Raw genomic sequence first — 21,738 nt, forward strand, 5'->3', positions numbered from 1 at the left:
TGCCAAAGTGCTTGAGGAGGAATGAGAGGAAGTGCTTGAGGAAGCCAGTTGTACTAGGAGGGCATGTTCAGTAGTGTCAAATGCAGACAAGCTAGCAAGAGGGTGCAGGGACCAATGGATTAGGCAGTAGGGAAGGTGCCAGAGTAGTTTCACAGAGCCAGTTTGCTGAGGTTGACAGAGTAAGAGTCAGGCAAAGGGAAGGTCTAGACAAAATGGAGACAAGTCTTTCAAAAAGTTTGCAGTAAAGGAAAGGAGAGAGGACCAAATGAAAAATGTCTTGTAGTTCATTTGCTTTTTGTTGGTTTTAAATGGGGACCACATAAGAATATATGTACATAGCGGGAAACTAGGGGAGAAGAAAAATATATAGCAAAGAAAAATAGGATAGCTGATGGAAGTTAGTCTCAGAAGAGTTGGGAAGCAACGTCATCAAAACTACAGGTGGAGAGTTAGAACTGGAGATGAGTGAGGACTTTTGTTCCCCTAAGACAGGAAGGGAGAAAGCAGATACAAAGTGTAGCTCCAGAAACTTTTGGAAGTTGTAGTCAAAAAGATTGTACTGCCTTAAGTTTGTGCTGCAGACTCTACAGAAGACAACTCCCAAACTCAGCCAGTTGGCAAAGTTCACATAGATGCCTCAAGAAATTCATACACGTATATTGGTCATTTGCTTGTGTAAAAATCTAAACAAAAAATGAGTTTTTCATTCCATTCCTATTTGGAGCATTTATTTACATTAAATTTTACATGCATGTTCCCAGAAGCTTGATCTTTTTCTTCTTCATTTGTTATGTGACAACAGGCTCTCACTTACTGATGTCAATCTCTAGTATTAAATTAGGGGTGGGGTGGGGTGCGGATAAGGGTATCTAGGGAAAATCAGGCTCATTAGAGTAATTCATTAAAAACTATAATCACAATTTTTATTATTTCAACTCACTGCAAAATCACCACCATACTATTTACCATGGAACATAAAATAATGATAGTTAATTAAAAGTGGTTAAAAGTCACCTGGACTAACATTTGAAAATTAGTTGCATAGCAAACTTTGAATTTAATTTGAGTTCAAAGTATTAGGACATTGTGTCATTAATTTTTCAAACTTTTTCCAACTGAGGATAAAATATTCAGATATTTTCTATTTTTCCTAATTCAGTGTGAGAATACTGCAAATGTGTTAAAATTTTCTAACTAATTAATAGACTGCTTCTTTGAACCTGAACTTAATTTGTATGCTTATGCATAAAAATTGTTTAGAATAGGTAATAAGATTTTTAAAAACATTTAAAAGGAGAGAAAGATGCTCTTCAAACACATAACAAGATTATCCCAGCTTGGAATTGGGGATCAGAGATAATCTAAAAGTGAATATATCATTAAATCACAATTTACCAAGGTTTTTAAAGTAGATGCTTGACAGAAGAAAGAACATCATCAAATGCCTAAAGGATATATCTGTTCTATATTTTTTAAAAATCACCTATTCTCTTCCTTGTAGTCACCACATTTTTAATGCTGGTATTCAATTTACCTAGCTGGTGTGTGCTTCAATGCATATTTTCTATATTCTCTTATCTCCTATTCAATTTTGCATTTGTACTAAGAATAGGTTTCCCAAAGCAGGCGCTCTTTCAGCCACCTACTAACGACTTTAAATCAGGAACATCTTTTATCTGGATGTCCAGTACCATCTGTCCAAGTGCTTTGCCCTGTTGAACAAATTAAACAGAAAAGTACTGAGCGTGAAAAGAATTCTATTATAGTTATTAATGTTAATATCACACATTTTAAAAAGTGATTTCTACATAAATAATTCTTTTATATATAAAAGATTTTATTTAAAACTAGTGGCCTGGTGCACAAATTCATGCACATTGAAAGGAAATTAGAAGAAATATTTTAATATAGCTATTTGCCCTTTATAATAGAAGTGTCAGAGATGAAAGAAAACTAGTAAAATGTATATGAAAATAATATATAAATTGATTGATAAACAATAACAACAAAGACATGATATAAAAACAACACTGATAAAAACAATGACTGATACATTGATTAAACTTATTCTAACACTGAGGCCAGTGTCAGACAGGGTCAAATCAACTCTTGGAATCAGAACAACCTCTCCTCTGCAGATCCTGTTAATACTTCAGCTTCGATTATGTTAGGTCACAATTTTTTGATAATAAATCTAATACTATTACAAAGACCTCATTTACTATTAAGATTTCTGGGTAGCATAATGATTGCATCTACTTTCAATTCTAATTTATGACATGGCATTCCTGAAGGAGTAATACTTTTAAGAAATTCAATGGGAAAATTTTCCTTTTTGGCATCACCCATTCAATCTAGCATTACTGTCGATTCACCGTGTGGGAAAAGAATAGAATATGTCATTGCATCTAATGTAGGAAAAAGCATACTGATTTGTTTCATTTTAGTGGCATTCGGATTATTGGGATCTGGTTTACAATGAATGAGCAAGTCCCTTTCAAAAGGAGGTCCCCCATCTTCGCTTCTGAATATGACGGCAACTTTGGTTACATGGGGATAATTATATCTACCCAGATCACTATTACGATCATATTTAATCGCCACTGTTACTTCTGTGCAACGCCACCACTTTCTTTCAGCTTCAGAATGTCAACAAAAATAACCAAATTCATGATGGACAATGACAGATCGAAAAACATGCATGCAATTGGCGCCAGCGAGAGCTTTATATGTATCGTGCATGCGTGAGTCAACTTAGCCTTTTATAGATATAGAACAAACTTGCTTAATTAGACCTGTTTTCTGATGTAGCTAAACTTTTTCCAGTCCAGTGAAGCACTCCAACTTCTCTTTCAGGTAGTCAGCAACACAGCAATAAATAACAACACGAAGCACATTATTATTATAACTGTATTATTATGCAGGGAGAATAAAGGGTAAAATATAGCAGTGTTTGACTATATTCTCCGCAGTGAGAAAACCTTAGGTCATTCTCAAGGTCCACCATTTCTTACTTCTTTTCAGTCGGGTCAAGTTTCTAAGCTTTCTAAATCTCTGTTTTCTGGCTAATGAAAAGAAAATAGGATTCCTCCGAGACTCCTATCTACCTACTCCAGGACTTCTGTGAGGATCAAATGAGATGAGCCATGGGAAAATGCTTTACAGACATTTGATTACAGTGTAAAGTGTTTCCACCTGAAGCTAGTTGTCTCTAGGGAGAGGAAGCCAGGTGTTGCTACTTGACGTCATTACCTGGACGGTTGAACACTTAGCATATTAGCCTTTTATATAGATAGATAATGACAATAAATTTTAAAAACACATACTGAAGGAACACAGTTACTCGTATAACAAGTAAAGTGTATAACTAGCTAATGAATTCTGTGTGAAGAACAAAATGAGAAAAGGTTAATGTGTACAAAGGATATACAGTTCCCAAATCAGAAACCCTCAATGTTTATATAGGAATGTAGTAGTTATAAGAATATGATAGAGAGAAAAAATTTAAGATGATAAGAATCACAGAGCAAAATAAACAGAAAAACATCACAGTAAATTGAACATATAAAGGAACTGAAGTATCTCTTTCCTGCTAGTGATTTCATTTACTCAATGATGCCTACAGGCTATTGGCTTAGATAAGACACATAGCTGAAGATGTGAGGTATTTTTATTAACTTTACAATTCTCCCCTTACCAATGGCTACTGTATAGCTTAGGATGACTTCATGAGTTTCAGATGATTCAAAGGATGGATTAAATAACAGGCAATACAGAAGGCTAAGGGATACAGTGGACTGAATTAAGTTACTAATTTGAGTTCCTTCCTAAGATGACTCAGATAAATTTCAACCCAATTCCATAGTAGTACTTGGCTTCAGCTGTTTCTGGACCATGATAGAAAGATAACTTTCTTTACTTCAAATAAAGGCTCGCCTTAAACTATAGAATGCCAAATAATCTTTAGCTTTGAAATCGGGTCATAAACTATTTTCTTAAATGTCAAGATACTAAGTGTTCTCTCTGCTATATGATCTTCAGATCCTCTAAAGTCACACTCATTAAAATGAAGATAATGATGTTTTACTAAGAAGTTATCCGAAAAGATTTTATAATTCTTTTCTTCCCCCTTCTGAACGGAGAACTCTGTAAGATTAGTGTGTGTGTTATGGTTCATAGGATGCTGTTGATACAGGCTATGTCAACGCAACATAGGAAACAGACACAAAGAAAATGTTCAATGTTTAGATGCTTACCTGTGGGTCACTTCTCAGGGAGGCAGTGCCTCCACCACCGAGGGAATTTTTTAAAACGAAGTTTAACGCATATATTCCTGGCAAATCATATCTATGGAATTAAGAAAAGAAAGATGAATTCTAACAGTAGATTTAGGCATAGTTTCTTCGAGCCACCATCCTTACAGTTACTGGCTAGTCCTCCCATGTTTGGGCAATGGCACTGATACCTTTCACATGAGTAATGGGCTTCCACCAAACCTAAACTGACTTTTTCCCACTGTCATTGACATTAGTGTGAAAATGCCTTATGCCATAGTACAACTTGCATTTTAACCCACAGAAACATCCTTCCAGTTTCCTTGCTTCAGGTTCAGCACTAGCGCTAGCACACTGCTACCAGCCTTAGAATTCAAAACTGTTTGCCAGGACACAAAACTGGTGGTGGAAAGGAAGAAGTCCACACATAGCATGTATTGTGTTAATCATGAGGCTGGTATTAGGAAGTATGTTTTTTAGGGTTTTTTGGGAGTTTTTTTTTTTTTTTGCCTTCAAGCGGTATTAGTCTTTGATCATGGACTTAGCCATATACCACAAAGTATATGCTGATGTCAGAATATCTCAATAGACAGTTCATAAGAGTGTTCACGGGGAAGATTTACTAATGATCACAAGACAAACTTATATTGTAACTTCTATCTGGTGCTCAATGTGCTTAGAGCATGGGAAAATGTGCATACAAACACACACACACACACACACACATATATACTGAGTGGCCAGGTTATTATGACCACCCCAGCAGTGCTTCATTGACACTTCCAAAAATACTGAATATTGAAAACTTCCTAAGCAAATACTCTCAAGTTTTTATTATTATTATTATTATTACTAGGGGCCCGGTGCACGAAATTCGTGCACTGGGTGTGTGTGGCGGGGAGTGTCCCTCAGCCCAGCCTGCCCCCTCTCACATACTGGGAGCCCTCAGGCGTTGACCCCCATCACCCTCCAATCGCAGGATCGGCCCCTTGCCCAGGCCTGACGCCTCTGGCTGAGGCGTCCGGCCCGGGCAGCGGGGACCCGCAGCTGCAGCGGCCCCACGATCGTGGGCTTCGCTTTAGGCCCAGGCAAGGGACCCCTAGCTCCTGGGACTGCCAGCTTTGACCGTGCCCAGCTCCCATCGCTGGCTCCACCCCTACTTCCTGCTATCACTGGCCAGGGCGGAAAAGGTGCCTGATTCTCTGATCATGGCTGGGGGGCAGGACAAAGGTGGCCCCAGGGCCACCTTTGCCCTGCCCCCCAGCTCTTAGCTCCCCCCTGGGTTTCCGATCACTGTCAGTGGCAGGGGGCTTCTTCCTGCTTTCCCTTTGGCCTCCCTGCATTGTGCCTACATATGCAAATTAACCGCCATCTTGTTGGCAGTTAACTGCCAATCTTAGTTGGCAGTTAATTTGCATATAGCCCTGATTAGCCAATGAAAAGGGTATCGTCATACACCAATTACCATTTTTCTCTTTTATTAGTGTTGATTATTTGCATAACTAATTCACTTCATTGTACTGATGGGGTGGTCATAATAATCTGGCCACTCAGTGTACATTAACTGTATGTGCTAATGGAATTGATATATATACATACACACACACATATATATATATACTTATGCTGATGTGCACATGCATGGAAATACTTCAGAGAAGATCAACACTGTCCAGGGCAGTGTGAAACAGGGTATTTGGACCAAGATGTGTATCTGAGAAGGGAGTAGAGGCAGAAATGGGGAAATTAAATGAAAAGGGAAAGCTAGCTGAATTGCTTGGATGTAGGGTAGATGCATTGTCATCTAATAACTATTTTTCTTCAGTTATGTTATCTTAAAACAAGTTTTTGTTAATTTCTTGAATTATAACATGGAATCAAATGAATGTAATTGAAATTGTTCAAGGATGTATAAAAACAATAAAATACATATGGAAATAGACTAAATATCCTGATTGGTTGTACAGGCACAACTATGAGTTTATACATACAACATTTGTTCTAGAATAAGGACTGACAGGAGACAATTTTTCATTTTGTTTTGACATCTTCATGCAGCATATATTGTGTCAATTATAGGACTAGTATCAGGAAAGATTATTTTTTCCTCTTAAACATTTTACCTTCAAGGAACTGAAACAACTAGCCTTTGTTTTTTTTCCCCACTGTACAATTTCAGCGACCAATTTTATATACTATTAAGTACATCCATTATTACTCAAATTAAAGCCATGTTTAAGAGCAATTTCTACATGTGTTATTTCAAGCAAAGATTAATTTTAAATAAGAAAACCTGCCCAAGGTTACTATTTCCTTTGTAAGTTGATGACTGTTAATAATATAAATTTGACCCATTTTTTTTCTTTGTGCATATAACCAAGTGCAATGTGAGCTTAATGAGGAAATAGAAAATTATATGAGAACTGTTGTTAGTCATACTTTTATAATTAGTGCAACTATATTCAAAACAGAAAAGTCTGCTCATAAATTTAAAGTGAGAACAGTATTCTCCCCAGACTTTTGCATTCATTGCTTGAGTTACTGGTCAAGTATTTCTGCCCTGCTGTGCAGCACATATACCATCTTCCATGAAAATCTAGAGCAGTGGGTGACAAGAGAATATTATAAGGTCCTTCAGGAGCTCAAAGAAAAAGGAAATGTTGGCCAAGACTGATTCATGTTATTTAAAGTTGAATCCCTTTAAGCATATCAGTGCTAGATCAGGGTAAAGCCCCAAACCACATGCCCCATACATCCCATTACACCTTGGAACTGTCTTTGTCCAACTCTGCAATAAATAATGCAAGGGAGAGTCCCCTGACTGCAGAGAGGGAGGCTGCTGGGCATACCCTTGTTGAGGTCAGGTGATGGAGTGGTCAAGAGCACAGACTTGGGAGGCAGACTGCCTGGGTTTGAATCCTGGTTTAGCTACTGTGACTTTAGGTAAATTATCTCATTACTGTGCGCTGTACTTCCCTCCCAGGATCATAGTTGTGAGAAAATATAAGTGAAAAATTAAGTGCTGAAAAACCCTGAGTGGGTTAGATAGACTTTCAATAAATAATACCTATTGAATGAATTGATAAAGCTCAATATGTGCTAACAAGGTCCTTCTACTTGCAGGCCATTGTGCTTGGGCTTAGATGCTACTTGCTACATGGATCTTTAATATGGTTGATGGGAAATTACCTGATAAGCTTCTGCCAAGCAGATTATGCCCTGTGTGCTCACTTTTACGAATCAATAGTAAATTGGGAACACATGTTCTATTAAGTGCTGGTAATATAAAGAGGTTTGGGACATCATCTCTACCTGGAGGGCCCTAAGTGGTACTATAGGAGAGAGGACATACACAACAAAGGATTGAAGAAGGTGGCATGCACTAAGTGGTAGCTATGTGGCATAGAAAGAAAACATATTTGTGTGGGTACTGGCTCATTGACCCAACAATTTTCCATTGAATTGCTGTTTCAGTTCTGTATTGCTACTCAAGGCTTGATGTTTAATTGGTCTACTCCAGTTCGAAATGTTCTATTTTTCTGGTTTTTTGTTTTATTGTCATAGTATTGTTTTGTTTTATATTCCTAAAGAGTTTCAAAGCAACTTGAGTACTGGGTCCATATGTTAAATTTTTACTGTATTCCTAGTTCACTTCGCACAGGACATTACATGTTGGTGCGCAATATGTCTCTATCTCTGTATCTAAATCTATATCTGTGGCAGGCAGTTAGGCATACAAGATTAGAGTAAGGACCTTCGGCCAGGTATAGAAGGTCACCAGGGTGGAAAGTCCCTGGTGCCTAGTAACAGGCAAAACTTTGAAAACAAGGACCTCACCCCCTGGGTAACCTTTCCTCCCCTAGCATATCGCTGGTGACTCAATTTAGATCCCCTGACTTTTCATATTGCTGGTCATGAGGTTTGGATCTTTCTTTTCTCCCAGGGCATGTTGCTAGTCATGTGTGTGTGTGTTGGGGGGGGGGGGGGGGGGGAGAAGGCTGGAGAACAGCTCTTAAGTATTAAGCACCAGGACAATGAAGTTCTGATGTGACTTAGGTCTCAGTTTTCACCTAGAGGCCTCAGTTGTGTTTCATTCAGCTATAGGCTCAGAAAAGCAGCAAAACCAGACAAGCAATGGCTGAAAGCAGGACCAGCTCATTGACTAATGATCCCCTGTCCTAGTGCTGACCAATCAGTGGAGACCATGATCCTGAAAGGATACACCAAGAAAGCTGCTGAATATTCTATTGAGATCCTCCCCTAGGACCTTCCCTAAAATCTCCACCCTTAAAAACCCTTAGGAAGGTGGACCTAGAGAGGTCACGTGTGGCTTTCCCCTCCCCCTCCCCTTTCCCCCAGGGTGTTAACCATTACCTTCCTTTCTCCTAAGCTCCAAGAGCCCCTCTTTTGCCCCTGTAACTTGTTTCCTGAGTCCATTTCTTCTACTGCTCACTTTTTCTACCTCTGTGATTTTCTAAATAAACTTTCTCTTGTAGTTTGGGTCTTGGCTCTGAATTCTTTCCTAGGTAGAACTCAAGTACCAAGGTTGCTGCACCAAGGTCCAGTCTGACTCCACCAGTCTGACACCTGGTGTTGTTCTCACTGCCAACACATCTACAGCTAATCCAGGAGCCAAAAGTCAATCCGCACACCAAGCTTTAACTTAGATAAGTCTCTTTTCAATTTAAACACTATACAGATTAAGTTCATTTTGCATTTCTACAACTGGAAGATGATGTCGACAACTGGTAGAAGAAATGGAACAGAGCAATAGAAGAGATGAAAGAATTACAAAATAGATTTTATAAAAAGCTAAAGAAATTTGTGTTATGTAACCACAAGAAAATAATCTAATGAGTAAACATCACTTTACAGGGATTGCTGGCAGATCATTTCTACAGAAAGGATACAGGAGATTGGCCTTGAAGTGCATCTAATATAGGAGAGGGGCATGAGAACTACATGAGACAATACAAGAAGAGAGATAATATCTAAAGTCAGTAGAGTTCAATGAATGAAAAGGGGGAAATGTAAGGATAGTGCTATAAGGGTGCCATGAATCAGTATGTGAAAAGTGGACCAGTGCTTGGTAAATGGTGAACACCATACGAGGGCTAGGTATGACCATGACTGCAATTGTTACCACTGTAATTAGCTAGTTATTAATAATAGGAAGAAAGTAAAGGCCAGACATTATAACATGGCCATCTGGGCAGCTTCACCAGGAAGCTGCAACTATATATTCCTCAGGGATAACTGGTCTATTCCCTTGCAAACCTATGGGGAAAGGCGTCCAACAGAGGGGGGATGGGCATATGCACAGTGAAGTTGGCGTGATGTAAGGAAGGTACCTGCCTGTCAGTCTAACAGGCAACAAGTTTCACTGGCAAGGAGGATGGACCTCAGTGCAAGCCTGTGAAGACTTGGGAATATCTAATCCCCAGCGGAATTCTCTCTCATCCTCTGGCTTTGTTTCTGCTTCCTTGCTCTGACCCCTGTTCCTCCAAAGCCATGTGGCCCTAGAAGCTGCATGGCCCACAGCTATGTGGACCCCACACACAGTGGACTGCAGCTGGAAACACAGGCTAAGCTAGCCTGATGCTGGACTTTTTTCTTGGCAGGACGGAGGGAAATTGAACTTTGGAAACTCAGGCATTTAATTCCACGCAAATGAAAATCATTCATTATCCTGTGTGAATCTCAGAAAATTCTTTTCTCGTAACATCTCAAGAAGCCCATTTCCACCAGCAACAGGTGGGGATACGGAATACCCGACCAATACCTTAATGAAGAAAAGCAAAGTGAAAGAGCAAGAGGTAAGAAACTGTATTAGCTAACCATGTTCCAAGGGTAATGCAGGAGCAATCCTTTCTAAAGTAAGGCAATAAACAAGGTGACTTCTATAATCTTTCACAATTCATGATTATAACATGACTGGTATGTTATATGGAATGTACACGCAAACACACACAATATAGTATATATATATATATATATATATATATATATATATATATATATATATATATAATTTTTTAAAATATATTTTATTGATTTTTTTACAGAGATGAAGGGAGAGGGATAGAGAGTTAGAAACATCGATGAGAAAGAAACATTGATTAGCTGCCTCCTGCACACTCCCTACCGGGGATGTACCCGCAACCAAGGTACATGTCCTTGACCGGAATCGAACCCGGGACCCTTGAGTCTGCAGGCCGACGCCCTATCCACTGAGCCAAACGGTTAGGGCTATATATATATAATTAACTAGAAAATATCTATGGTATTTATTCCTTTTTTATTTTTCAAATTGAATAGGTACTTTTATTGGCATATCTAGGCCATTTATTTCAAAAAGTCATCTTTAAGTTACATTAAGAATAATTTTTAAAGTATTTGTAGAGTAGCATTGATACTAACAAATTCTTGTCTTAAAATGTAATATACTTTAAATTTGACTAAAGCTCAAAAAATAGAAAAATCCTCTATTTTGGCTGACTTAGCCAAATGACTTAAACAAATAGGGAGCCTTTTTAATTGCTTCCTTTAATGTGCTGAGCTTGGTTTCAGTATTCATTAGAGATCAGACTTCCAGCAGAATTTCCTGTTAGTTTTGGCTAAATTATTATTGGTGAATTATATAGAAAATATAGAACAAATCAATTGATTATATTCTGGAAAGTATTAAATGAAAACAAAAGAAAGAAAATGTATCTGCATAGAATCCACCAATAGAGACAGCAGATGATTAGACTAAATCTCAGAATACATTAGTGAAATTCAACTGTCTCATTGGCCAGTGCTGGTAATGATTGGCACCACGTGGGTATGTTCAAAGAAACCAGAAACATATTTACACCTTTTTTTTTTAGTGAAGTTACCAGATGGCCCCAAGGAAAGAATAGCATTTTTTTACAATTTTACTTATCCAGAAAATAAAAATCTTAAATGTAAATGTATTATAGCTTTCATAATTTAACTTGTTTGAGCACACCTAGAAATGATGCTATACAAAGAAAATTCCAGACCTTTAGGTATCAATCTAAGCATTAAGTATTCAAAGATACTCAAAGAGATGCTTTGTGGGGTATTCCTTAGTACTGGTAAGAAAGATTAAGGCCCAATTACTCTACTATGGTGAATTTATTAGAAAGAATGTCAAACCATGCTTTTTGTTTTCAAGAAAATTTCAGCTGTGTGTGTGTGTGTGTGTGTGTGTGTGTGTGTGTGTGTGTGTGGTGAGGGAGCTGAATGGGAAGTGGGACTGATCCGAAGGTAAGCCACGTGTGGTAGCCACATGCTTCTCTGGTTAACAAAATAAAAAACTGCATTTCTACAGGTCTACAGGTTTCCTAAGGTTTGATTCTCAAGTATGGATTTCAAGATTATCCAAAAACTGACAATGGCCCTGCTATTTTGAAATTTTCTGAAGTAATGTTTACATTCAACACCCCATGCTGTTGATGCTCGTTAGTCTGAATGATTAGGGCAAGTTGTTAATAACTACAAAGTTGGATGACACAGGTAATTAGTTTTTCAGTCCCTAGTGCAAATGACTCTAATCCCAGGACATCCTACAAATAACAGAGGCGGCAGAATGAGAAGGTGGGTATGAACTGGTAGGATTCTATCAACATCCTTAGAGATCAATAAATATACCATATCTGCTTCAATATTTAAAGAGTGGATGGGTTTAGGTGACCCAGGCTTTAGGACACTATATGTGTTAGTAGAATGTGCAGCCATCTCCTGGGGACACCAAATGTGGCATAAATCTATAACTGGGCCCTACATAAACTCAAGATTAACCTTCGTGTAATGCTGAATATGTATGGAACTATTACATTTGTAGAGAATGTACTTTATTCAAATACTGAATGTTCCCTGAAACAAACTGAAGAGTGATAGCATACAATGTGGGGCTGAAGAGGTTCACAGTTATGAATATGGGAAACACAGAGCTTATTTTTGTATTATTATCAATTATTGCATTATTTTCTACACAAACATCTGTAAACCTACTTTTGCCCCACCTTGTATTATCAGCCCTGTGAGTTGGGTAGTAGAAGTAAAAGAATGAGAAGAGGGTTTTAGAGTCAAAATTGTGGACATGTAAAAATATTTTTGAATAACAATGAGAGCATGTTGTGTCCTGTGTGCGAGTAGCAGAAGTTATGAGGATTGTTAGAAGTGAAGGAAAGAAACTCTAAGTTCAGCATATTTGATAGGTCATTAGCATAATGAATCATCTCACCACAGTGGCAGGTAAAGTAGTGGAAAGGGAACCTATGAATCAAATGTGGAAATTATCAAGGAGTGTGAGAGTATCTGGGAGGCTAGCAGTGAGAATGGGAGGAGGATGGTCAAAAGTATTGATTCAAACATCAGAAGAGAAAAGATACTGAAGATATTGGAACCTCTGTGAAATCTTTGAAAACCATGTATTACTAAAATTTAGATTCTTAAGGATCACCCAAGACTTATTTAACCTGAATCTCTAAAAATTGGGCCCTCGAAACTACTTTTATCAGACTCCTCTGGCATTTGTTAAACTAGTTTTGGGAAGCTACTGGGCCACAAAATCTAGTGTTGAGAAAGGACTATATAAGCCCACTTATCAGTCAGTATTAAGTTGCTAGTAATAGAAACCTACTTATTTTAAGCAGAAAGCTCTATAGTTGAGAGAATTAGGTGTAATATAAAAATTGTTGTAAGAACTAAAAGGGTGGGAATCTAGATGAGCCTTCTAGAATGACAACCAGCGTGCCACAGGAATTTAAAACATGCAATACCTGACTATTTTGTCAGGTGCACTGACCTCTACTCCTTTAGATTGTCAAATGCCACAGAATTTTAGTAATTAGTTTATGTGTGCCATGAGATGAAAAAGGTTGAAAATCGCTGCAATTGACCCACCAGTAGGTGGCACTGCTATTACTACTACTACTACTACTACTACTACTACTACTACTACTACTATAGTATAGTCAAGAAGGTGAGGATTTCAGGGGCTCCCACCAGAATAGGTGGTTTCAGGATCTTACTCCTTTAGCTGTAATTCAAAGATTAACAACTACCTCCTGGGCTGTTGGCTCTAAGAATGCATCACTTTAGTTAAAATTCAGCAACCAAGAAACTAACACTGTATCTGTTAGCTCTAGAGCCCCAGTGCACCTGCTCCATCTGTAATGAAAAAGCAGATGCCCTGCTCCTTGTCTCTCACGCCTACATAGCTGCTGAATATTGAGATCTCTCCTATGACTGATGAAACACCGCCCCCCGCCCCCCCAACTCCAGTGCCTCAGCTGGCATGCACACTTTACCACACTTCTACCTTCCAAACCTCTTTGGAGGCATCTGACAAAATCTTAGTCATATCTAGAAACCTAGATGCAGGAAAGCCCGAGTTTAATTTTTTTGGCTTTCCAACCTCCCCAGTATGAGAAGACAAACTAGGAATGGAATGGACACTAGGGATCCATGCACCATCACCACCACAATCATGCTGGGTGCTGTGCTGGCACTGCGTGCTGCAGGTGCCCCCCCCCCACGCCCCCCAACCCCCATCAGCTTTTTCTCCTTCTCCACAATGACTATTTCTCCATTCATAATCTTTAATCATAACCGCTCCACATCTCTTACTCATTTTAAAATCTGGTGTCACTTGGCCTTCATCCCCACCATTCCACTGAAACTTCCATATAAGATTACAAATAGACCCCTTATGGCTAAATCTAAAGGATAATTCTGTCTTTATAGTACTTCCTTTATCTGAAGGATTTTAACAAAGCTGACAATTCTTGAGCTTCCTGTCCTTGGCCTTCAGGTAACCAACTCTGACTGCACCTTCTTAGTCTCCTTGTTATCCTCTCTTCCTCTGCTTTTTCTTAAATATTGATGTTTCTTAAGGTTCTATCCTGGTCCTGAGTGATCTTATCCAATAACTTTAATTACTGTGTCTGTACTGATGACTCCCAGCTGTATCTTTCCAGTAGGTAGCTCTCTCCAGAGCTCCCTACATATCCAAATGACTACTAAAGGTCTCCTTTTGAATGCCACAGGTACAACTCATCTTTGCCTCAAAACTGCGTTCTTTCTAACTGTTCTTCAGTGAATGAGAACACCATGCAAATAGCTGCTCAACCCAAAAGTCCAAGAGTAATTTGGACTTCTCCCTCTTCTTCATGCCTCACATCTAAGTCCTCTTTATCCAGTATCATAAAAAGTCATCATCTCTGTGTACTTCTTTTCATCTTTGCTGCTATCTCAGCCTAGGCCACCATATTCTATGACCTAGATTACTTGAATAGTCTTACCTTGTCCCTTTCCCAAACATTCGATTGTAACCACATTAAACATTATGGCTGTTTACTTTTCTATCTCTCCACTAGAGTTTCTCCTTTGTTATATCCCAAGAATTTGCCACTTAGTAACAAATAATCATTTGTTCAATCTAAGAAGGAAGGAGAGAAAAGAGAACAGAATGGCTTTCACTGAGAGATTACAAGTGAGTTGATATCTTCAGAGCCTTTGTTATATTGAAGATGTTGGTAAGAGAGAGAGTTTAAATATGAAAAAAAGTTTTTTTATCACAGAAACAGAATTCATTCCACAGGGCATAGTAACAAGGCTTTAGAAAATGTACATAAAGCAGACCTTCCTAACTTATATGCCACATGGCATGCAGGTGTGCCACAAACAGTTTACAGAAGAAACGAGGATGCTTCTATTCAAACCCAGGTCCCTCTGACTCTAAAATTATGTTCTTCCTAGTAAATTTGATCGCTGTAAAAATGAGATGATTTTACCAACTAATACCATCAATGTTATTAAGCGTTTATTTTGATTTTATGGGGAAACCTAAAGATATTATGATTTTTATATAATATTCTTAAGAATCATTTTACTAATGTACTTCTTGTTCAATATGTATAAACAGGGTAGGGCAAAAGTAGGTTTACAGTTTTTCATATGGGCAATCATACAATAATTAATAAATAATAATACAAGAATAAACTGTTTCTCATGTTCACAACTGTAAACCTACTTTTATCCCACCCTGTATATAAGGCTTGTTTTTTTTCCTGACAAAATACCTCAGTTATGATGCAAATTAACTTCCTTGGGGACAGAGGTGTTTTTTTTTAAGTCAGAAAACTAAAAAAAATTTAGAAACATTAAAAATGTCGATTATCCTAAAATATTTTTTTCAAGTTTCAGATATTTATTCATCAGTATCAGTATACTAACTCAAAGCCTGGCTGGCATGGCTCAGTGGTTGAGCATCAACCTATGAACCAAGAGGTCACAGTTTAATTCCAGGTCGGCCTATATGCCTAGGTTGTGGGTTCTATCGCCAGTGGGGGGCGTGCATCATCACTGATGTTTCTATCTCTCTCTCCCTCTCCCTTCCTCTCTAAAATCAATAAAAATATATTTTCAAAAATACACTAAGTGAATACACTCACATGACTTCACGCATTTGGAGGGGAAATATTTCCTGGTTGAGTGGAAAATGGTGTGGATGGCTTCTGGAAGGCCTTCATTCTAAGCAGCTTTCTAGTGAAATCTTGCGTTTAGAAGTGGACCTTCCTTCTCCGGTTTGCTGTAATCTACATTCACCGAGTGGAACTTGTGTTGATCACTGGGACCCAGTTTGTCCCAGGGTTCCGGGTTATTCTCTCTGTCCCAACAGACATCAGGATTGAACAATGCCAGGCACAAGCCAGTACCTCGGGCTCCATTGAATACCAAGAGGGGGACCAAGCTGGATGCTTGTTGGCCTGACTGAGGACCTGGCGGAGCATGGTTGTGGCAGAGGGCCCGGGAGCAGAGAAAAACAGACCTGCACGGCCAGGGGGCAGGTAGCCGGTGCACCGAGGATGAGCAGATGTCCAAAGTCACCTTTTCCTAAAGTGTTTTTATTTCATTGCATAACTATTCACAAATGACATTCACAATGCGTGCAAACAACAGCTAGGTGAATCTTTCCACCTACATAAAAATATAACTGAAAAAGTAAACCTTTAGGAACCAACACATCCTAACATGATCCTTAGCATTCTCACACTTAAATAAAATTCTCTAATCTTTTCTGCAAAAGCTTCACTTTCCATCCTCAAAAATTTATTCTACTACCAACTAAAGAAAATAGATCCCAAATAATACAATTTAATAATTCAAAGCATTTTAAATGCCCCCCAAAATCTCTGTAAAAAAATTAGTTACATTTAATGATTTCCTTCACTAGAGATATTTTTTATTGAAAAAGATATTTTCACTACTAAATACCAGCTTACAAATTAATACAAAAATCTATGAAAAAGTGATCCAAGGGTCACAAATAATTATTGAGCATCTATCATGGCTTACCATCTATACTTGATGTCCAGAAGGAAAGAATGTGAGGATGGGATAGAGGAAGAACATAACATACTTCCTACGCTGCAAGGAGCCGATGGTGCCAGAAAGTCGATGCAACAACCTTAATACAAGATTGAGAGACATGCATTCCAAAGCAAAGCAGAAGGCAATTAAAGAGTAAAAAGTAGAGATTAAGGTGGGTTCCCAGGGGAATGATCATTTTGCTAGGATTTGTTAGGATACAGAGGAGTGTTTGGTTGTGAAAAGACAGATGGGAAAAAGGGCAGGTTGCATTATTATATTTTTAAAGATTTTTAAATTGATTTTTGGAGAGAGAGGGAGAAGGAGAGAGAAATATTTATGTGAGAGTGAAACATTGATCGCCTGCCTCCTGCATGCCCCCTACCAGGGATTGAGCCTGTAACCTGGGCATGTGCCCTGACTGGGAATTGAAAGGGCAACCTTTTGGTGCACAGGACAATGGCCAACCAACTGAGCCACAATGGCCAGGGCTGGACTGGCAAGGCTTTAAAGATGTAAGAGGCAGAGCTGGGGATGGGATGAGATGGGATGGGGTAGGATGGGATGGGATGAAACCAAAGCCTTGGGTGGAGTTGTTCTACTTGCAGGGAGATGAAGGATGTCTTTTTCTGACAGGGGAGGAAGGAGAACAGGGTAGGTATAGATACAGAGTTGTAAGGGGAAGGGGGAGCAAATTTGAGGAAGTTTTCCTTGAATGATATGAAGAGTCTGAGAAAACAAAAATATGGAATTATGGCAGGAATTGAATGGTTTGAGAAGAGCAGAAAAAGTGTTAGGGCAGTTACCAGTGGGAGTGCAGCTGGGAGTCAATGAGATGACTGCAAGTATTGCCAATCATGGCAGTGCTATGGGCATTCTGTGCAGGGTAATTCTTGGTTTTGCAGGACTGTCATATGCATTGTAGGAAGTTTGCAGCACTGGCTCCTGTCCACCCAGTGCCTATACTGCTCCCCGTCACTAGGATAACTGGAAAACCCCACTCATTTCCTAATGCCCGGGGGTTAGGAATCACTCAGCTGGCATTAGACGGGTTAACATTATAGCATAATCGCATCACACTAATATATCGCCTTCCCCAGGAACACTCAGGGACCTAAGATCAGAGTTCAATAGTTTTAAAAAATTTAATAAGGAGACAGTAAAAGAAATATTCTTAGGTTGTCCCCCATTGATTGAGAAATGTATATCATCCCCAACCTACTTCAATAGATATGTTCCCAGTAAGAGCAATTGCTAAACACACATAGCATAGTAGAGCCAAATACAGTTGCACAGGAGATTATTTATTGCTAACTAAGGCATTTTTATAGGCTATGTATGTCTAAACCCTGATCCAAAGCCTGGTTTTATAAGCTTGGCCCTTTGCCCAGGGAGGGATCAGAGTAAAAATTCCAGAAGGAGGCTAAAGTAAATCAGAGGACTTAGCTGCAAAGAGGCCCCCTGCTGAGAATTCCAGGCAGACTGTTACCCCTCACAAACATGGTTTGGGTAGTTTGAAAATACAGCTGATGATGTGCCCAACAGACACAGTCTTAGAAATACTAACATAATGACAGAGCCATCTATGAAGACTTATTTATCTGCCTAAACAGAGAAAAGCCCTTGGCTAGGTGATTCCCTTAGTTAGAGCATCATCCCATAAACCAAAAGGTTGTAGGTTCGATTCCTGGTCAGGGCACATACCTACGTTGTGGGTTCAATCCCCAGTCAGGACGTGTATGAGAGGCAACCGATCAATGTTTTTTCCTCTCTCTTTTTTCCTCTCTCTCTAAAATCAATAAAAACATATCATTGAGTGAGGTTTGAAAAAAAAAAGAGAAAAAGTCTAAGTTAAATATAGCCTCTTATTAAAATAAACTTATAGAAACTGATATTTTCTCAGAGCCAGACCTCAGCTTCTGCTTATCTGGCTGTCTCGTGTTCCTTAAGAATTCCTCAACACGTTTTGCTAACTCCTCTGATCATGACCTCACTATGACTAAGCCAGTGGGCTGCAACCTGCCAATAGCTTCACCTTATTTTGACTCAAGTCTACTGGATCATAGCCCTCCATTACACCTTGCTCCAGTGATTCTTCAGGTGCAACCTCAGCCTATTTCAAATACTCCTCCCACTCAGAACACTGATAGGGATCTGTGTTGTATTGGTCCCTGCCTGTCTTCCTCAAACTCTTGCATAAACCTTCTAACTGCAATGCCCTGCCTTCTCATCTCCTTTGTCAAAGTGTAGCAGCACTTTCCATTCCCACAGCTACTGACATGACATTTCCAAACAGCTAAAGTAAGTCAGGACGTGTCAAAAGATCCACCTTCAGTGTGGAAAGTGCCAGTGGCTTTACTCTAGGGTGAAGGAGTGTCAAAGACGATGTCAAACCTCACTGTTGCTTTTAGTCGGGCATAAAACACTAATGAACAAAACAGAGAAAACACTCGCAATGTGTTTTAAGCAGGTTCTTAAGACCATATTCCAAAATCAAAGACTACAGAAAAGATTATTTATATAGAAGTAGTAGCATCTATGAATGAAGTGAAGGTTTGGAGTTAGGTATCAAAACACTCTAAGAGATAATATAAAATAAAATTTCTTAAAAAAACACCAAAATCTAAGTTGTAAATATATAGTATACCACCTTTAACTTTGAATGTTCTGATTGTTCATTTTGGATAGCAAATAAATTCATCTAATTATGTCAGTCTTCTGGTCTTAGATTAAACTGTTAAGATAACTGAATTCCTAAAAGTCAGCCATCAGAAAATAAATAGAACTTAAAGATAATGATATAGAAGTCTGATCAAAAGAAAAACTGTATAATTTTTTTTCACAGAAAATAATCACCTTTAAAAATATATAACATAATCATATCAAATAATACCTAATTAATTTAGTTTTAAAATATATTGCATATTCTTTTTAAAAACTCTTTAATTTTAAGAAAATTAGACTATTTACATTTTACTTATTAATCAATTTCTCTGGCACATGATTCAACTATATGCAACTATATTAAGATTCTCATACTGAGGCAACACTTAAAGGGCCAATATACTATTTCTCTCACATTTTTCCCTAGACCATGTCACACACAGTTCTCTCCCATCCCCTAGGTTCGATGTTTGGACCATCCAATTTTAGCATATGGTAAAGGGTCTTATGTTGACTTCTAGCTGCTTCAAATTTTGTCACTTTAGTGTTCAAAGAGTGTCAATTCAGCATGACCACCAATTCATTTTGAAAGATAGCATTCATGTCTTCTGTTATTTTGTATCTCTCATAATATGGGCAAAAGAAAAAAGTTCTAGAATCAAAATAAAAGCCATTGATCTCCTAATTCAAAATCAATATGCTCAACTATTATAAGCCCCAAATATAAATGTGGTAATTCAATCACTTAAGTTAAAACATACCTTATCACCGAATTTTCTCCAGGTTGTTCTTTATGCAGAATATGTTGGAAATAATCTTCTATGGCTTGTGCAGTTAGAAATTTTTTTAAGTATGGGTAGTAGAGAGGGTGCCGTGCTATGATGCCTATTGTATACAAAACATCACGTTACTAAGCACATATGCTGAAGGTTGAACAAAATGATTCACTAATTTGAAGTATCTTAATCTGATTTTGTGAGGATATTGTGTATGGGATGGTGAAAGGGAAAAGGGGTTTGAAGAGATAGAGTGGACAAACTATTGTCATCAAAGTGAATCTCTTGCTTTGGCAATATATAGGGTTTCTCTAATTTAGGGTTGTCAGATTTGGATGTCTAATTTAGGACATATCTAAACATTGCATGGGACATACTTACACTAAAAAATATTCATTATTTAATTGAAATTCAAATTTAACAAGGCATTCCTTATTTTGTCTGGCAACTCTAATTATTTCAAAGGGTGTAATGAAATTCTAAGAAAATTTAATTTCATTCTTTCAATTTTTAAAACTAAGCATAAGCCAAATACTTGCAATTTGAGAAGAGAGGATGGAAGATGATGCAAAATCAAGCAAAAAATATGAGAATATTAACTTCAAAAGACTGTAAGTTTCAGAGGCCAATGACCTTGACAATCATGCTCACTGTTCTATTCAACTGGTGTGCTATTGCACACTGATGTGGTGCAATTTTTTTTTTTTTTTGGTGCAAAATTTTTAAAATGTGCAATACCTGACTATTTAGTCAGGGGCACTGACCTCTTTTCCCTTAAATTGTCAAATTAAAAAAATTACAATACCCAACACAACAATAGCCCTCTGATGTGAATGTCCTGTCTTGAACCATATATACATAGGTCATATAATGGAGTTGCAACTTACTGGTTCATTGCAAAATAAGGATGCATCTGCTTGGCTAATATTTGATACCAGAAATCCTTATATGCAAGTGAAGGCACCTGACTTTTAAAAAGTCATTTTGGAGCAAAACAGGTAGGTAACTATTATTTCTATTTTTGTTGTTGTTGTAAATCAATCAAAATTATACCTATATTTTTTTGTCAGGTTGGCAAAAAACATGTTTTCTGGTGTGCTGCAGAATTTTAGTAATTAGTTTATGTGTGCCATGAGATGAAAAAGGTTGAAAATCATTGTTCTAGGGATTGTTCAGAAATAAAAGGTCGGCTAATCCATTTCTTTTAGTTATCTCAGCTCAAACAGCTCAAATAAATGCAGCAGGTAATGGTGAAGATGAAGTACACCAACTGCCTGTGGCCATAATCCTGATAGCCTTCCAGGAATAGACAAAGTGTCAACGGAGTCATTGTTTATAAGATTTCAGATATAGGCACCTGTATTTGTTAACCTGTATTCTTTTCAGTTTGCAAACTCACTAGACAATGGAGATTTAGGTCTACTCTGGTTTTAGATATATTATTTTTACTAAAAGACAAAGGCATTTACAGTCCACTTAAAGACATTAATTAAGTGACAGTATGGGTATTGGGATTTCAGTAAAGAGATGAGTAAATGGCATTCCAAGAGGTTAAAAAGGAAAAGAACCAGGGAAGTTATTCTAAGGAGAAAAGAAAAGGATCTGGCAATTTCTGGAGAGAAAAAGGAGAAAGGGTTTTT

At 38.1% G+C, this 21,738-nt stretch overlaps 1 protein-coding gene and 1 pseudogene across 3 annotated transcripts in view; both read right to left on the reverse strand.

The window, feature by feature from the left end:
• Positions 1-711: 711 nt before the first annotated feature.
• LOC132235447 (uncharacterized) overlaps positions 712-21,738 on the reverse strand; it is an 85,062-nt gene continuing 64,035 nt past the window's right edge. For all 3 annotated transcript variants that reach the window (XM_059697785.1, XM_059697784.1, XM_059697786.1), the window contains exons 18-20: positions 20,084-20,207; positions 4,257-4,347; positions 712-1,712 (exon numbers count right to left, since the gene is read on the reverse strand). In XM_059697785.1, the coding sequence (XP_059553768.1) occupies positions 1,635-1,712; positions 4,257-4,347; positions 20,084-20,207 (293 nt within the window). In that variant the 3' untranslated portion in view covers positions 712-1,634. The remainder of the gene's footprint in view (positions 1,713-4,256; positions 4,348-20,083; positions 20,208-21,738) is intronic.
• LOC132234276 (cytochrome c oxidase subunit NDUFA4-like) lies at positions 15,804-16,216 on the reverse strand (annotated as a pseudogene).

Source organism: Myotis daubentonii, chromosome 5 (assembly GCF_963259705.1).
Source record: "Myotis daubentonii chromosome 5, mMyoDau2.1, whole genome shotgun sequence".
Taxonomy (NCBI): Eukaryota; Metazoa; Chordata; class Mammalia; order Chiroptera; family Vespertilionidae; genus Myotis; species Myotis daubentonii.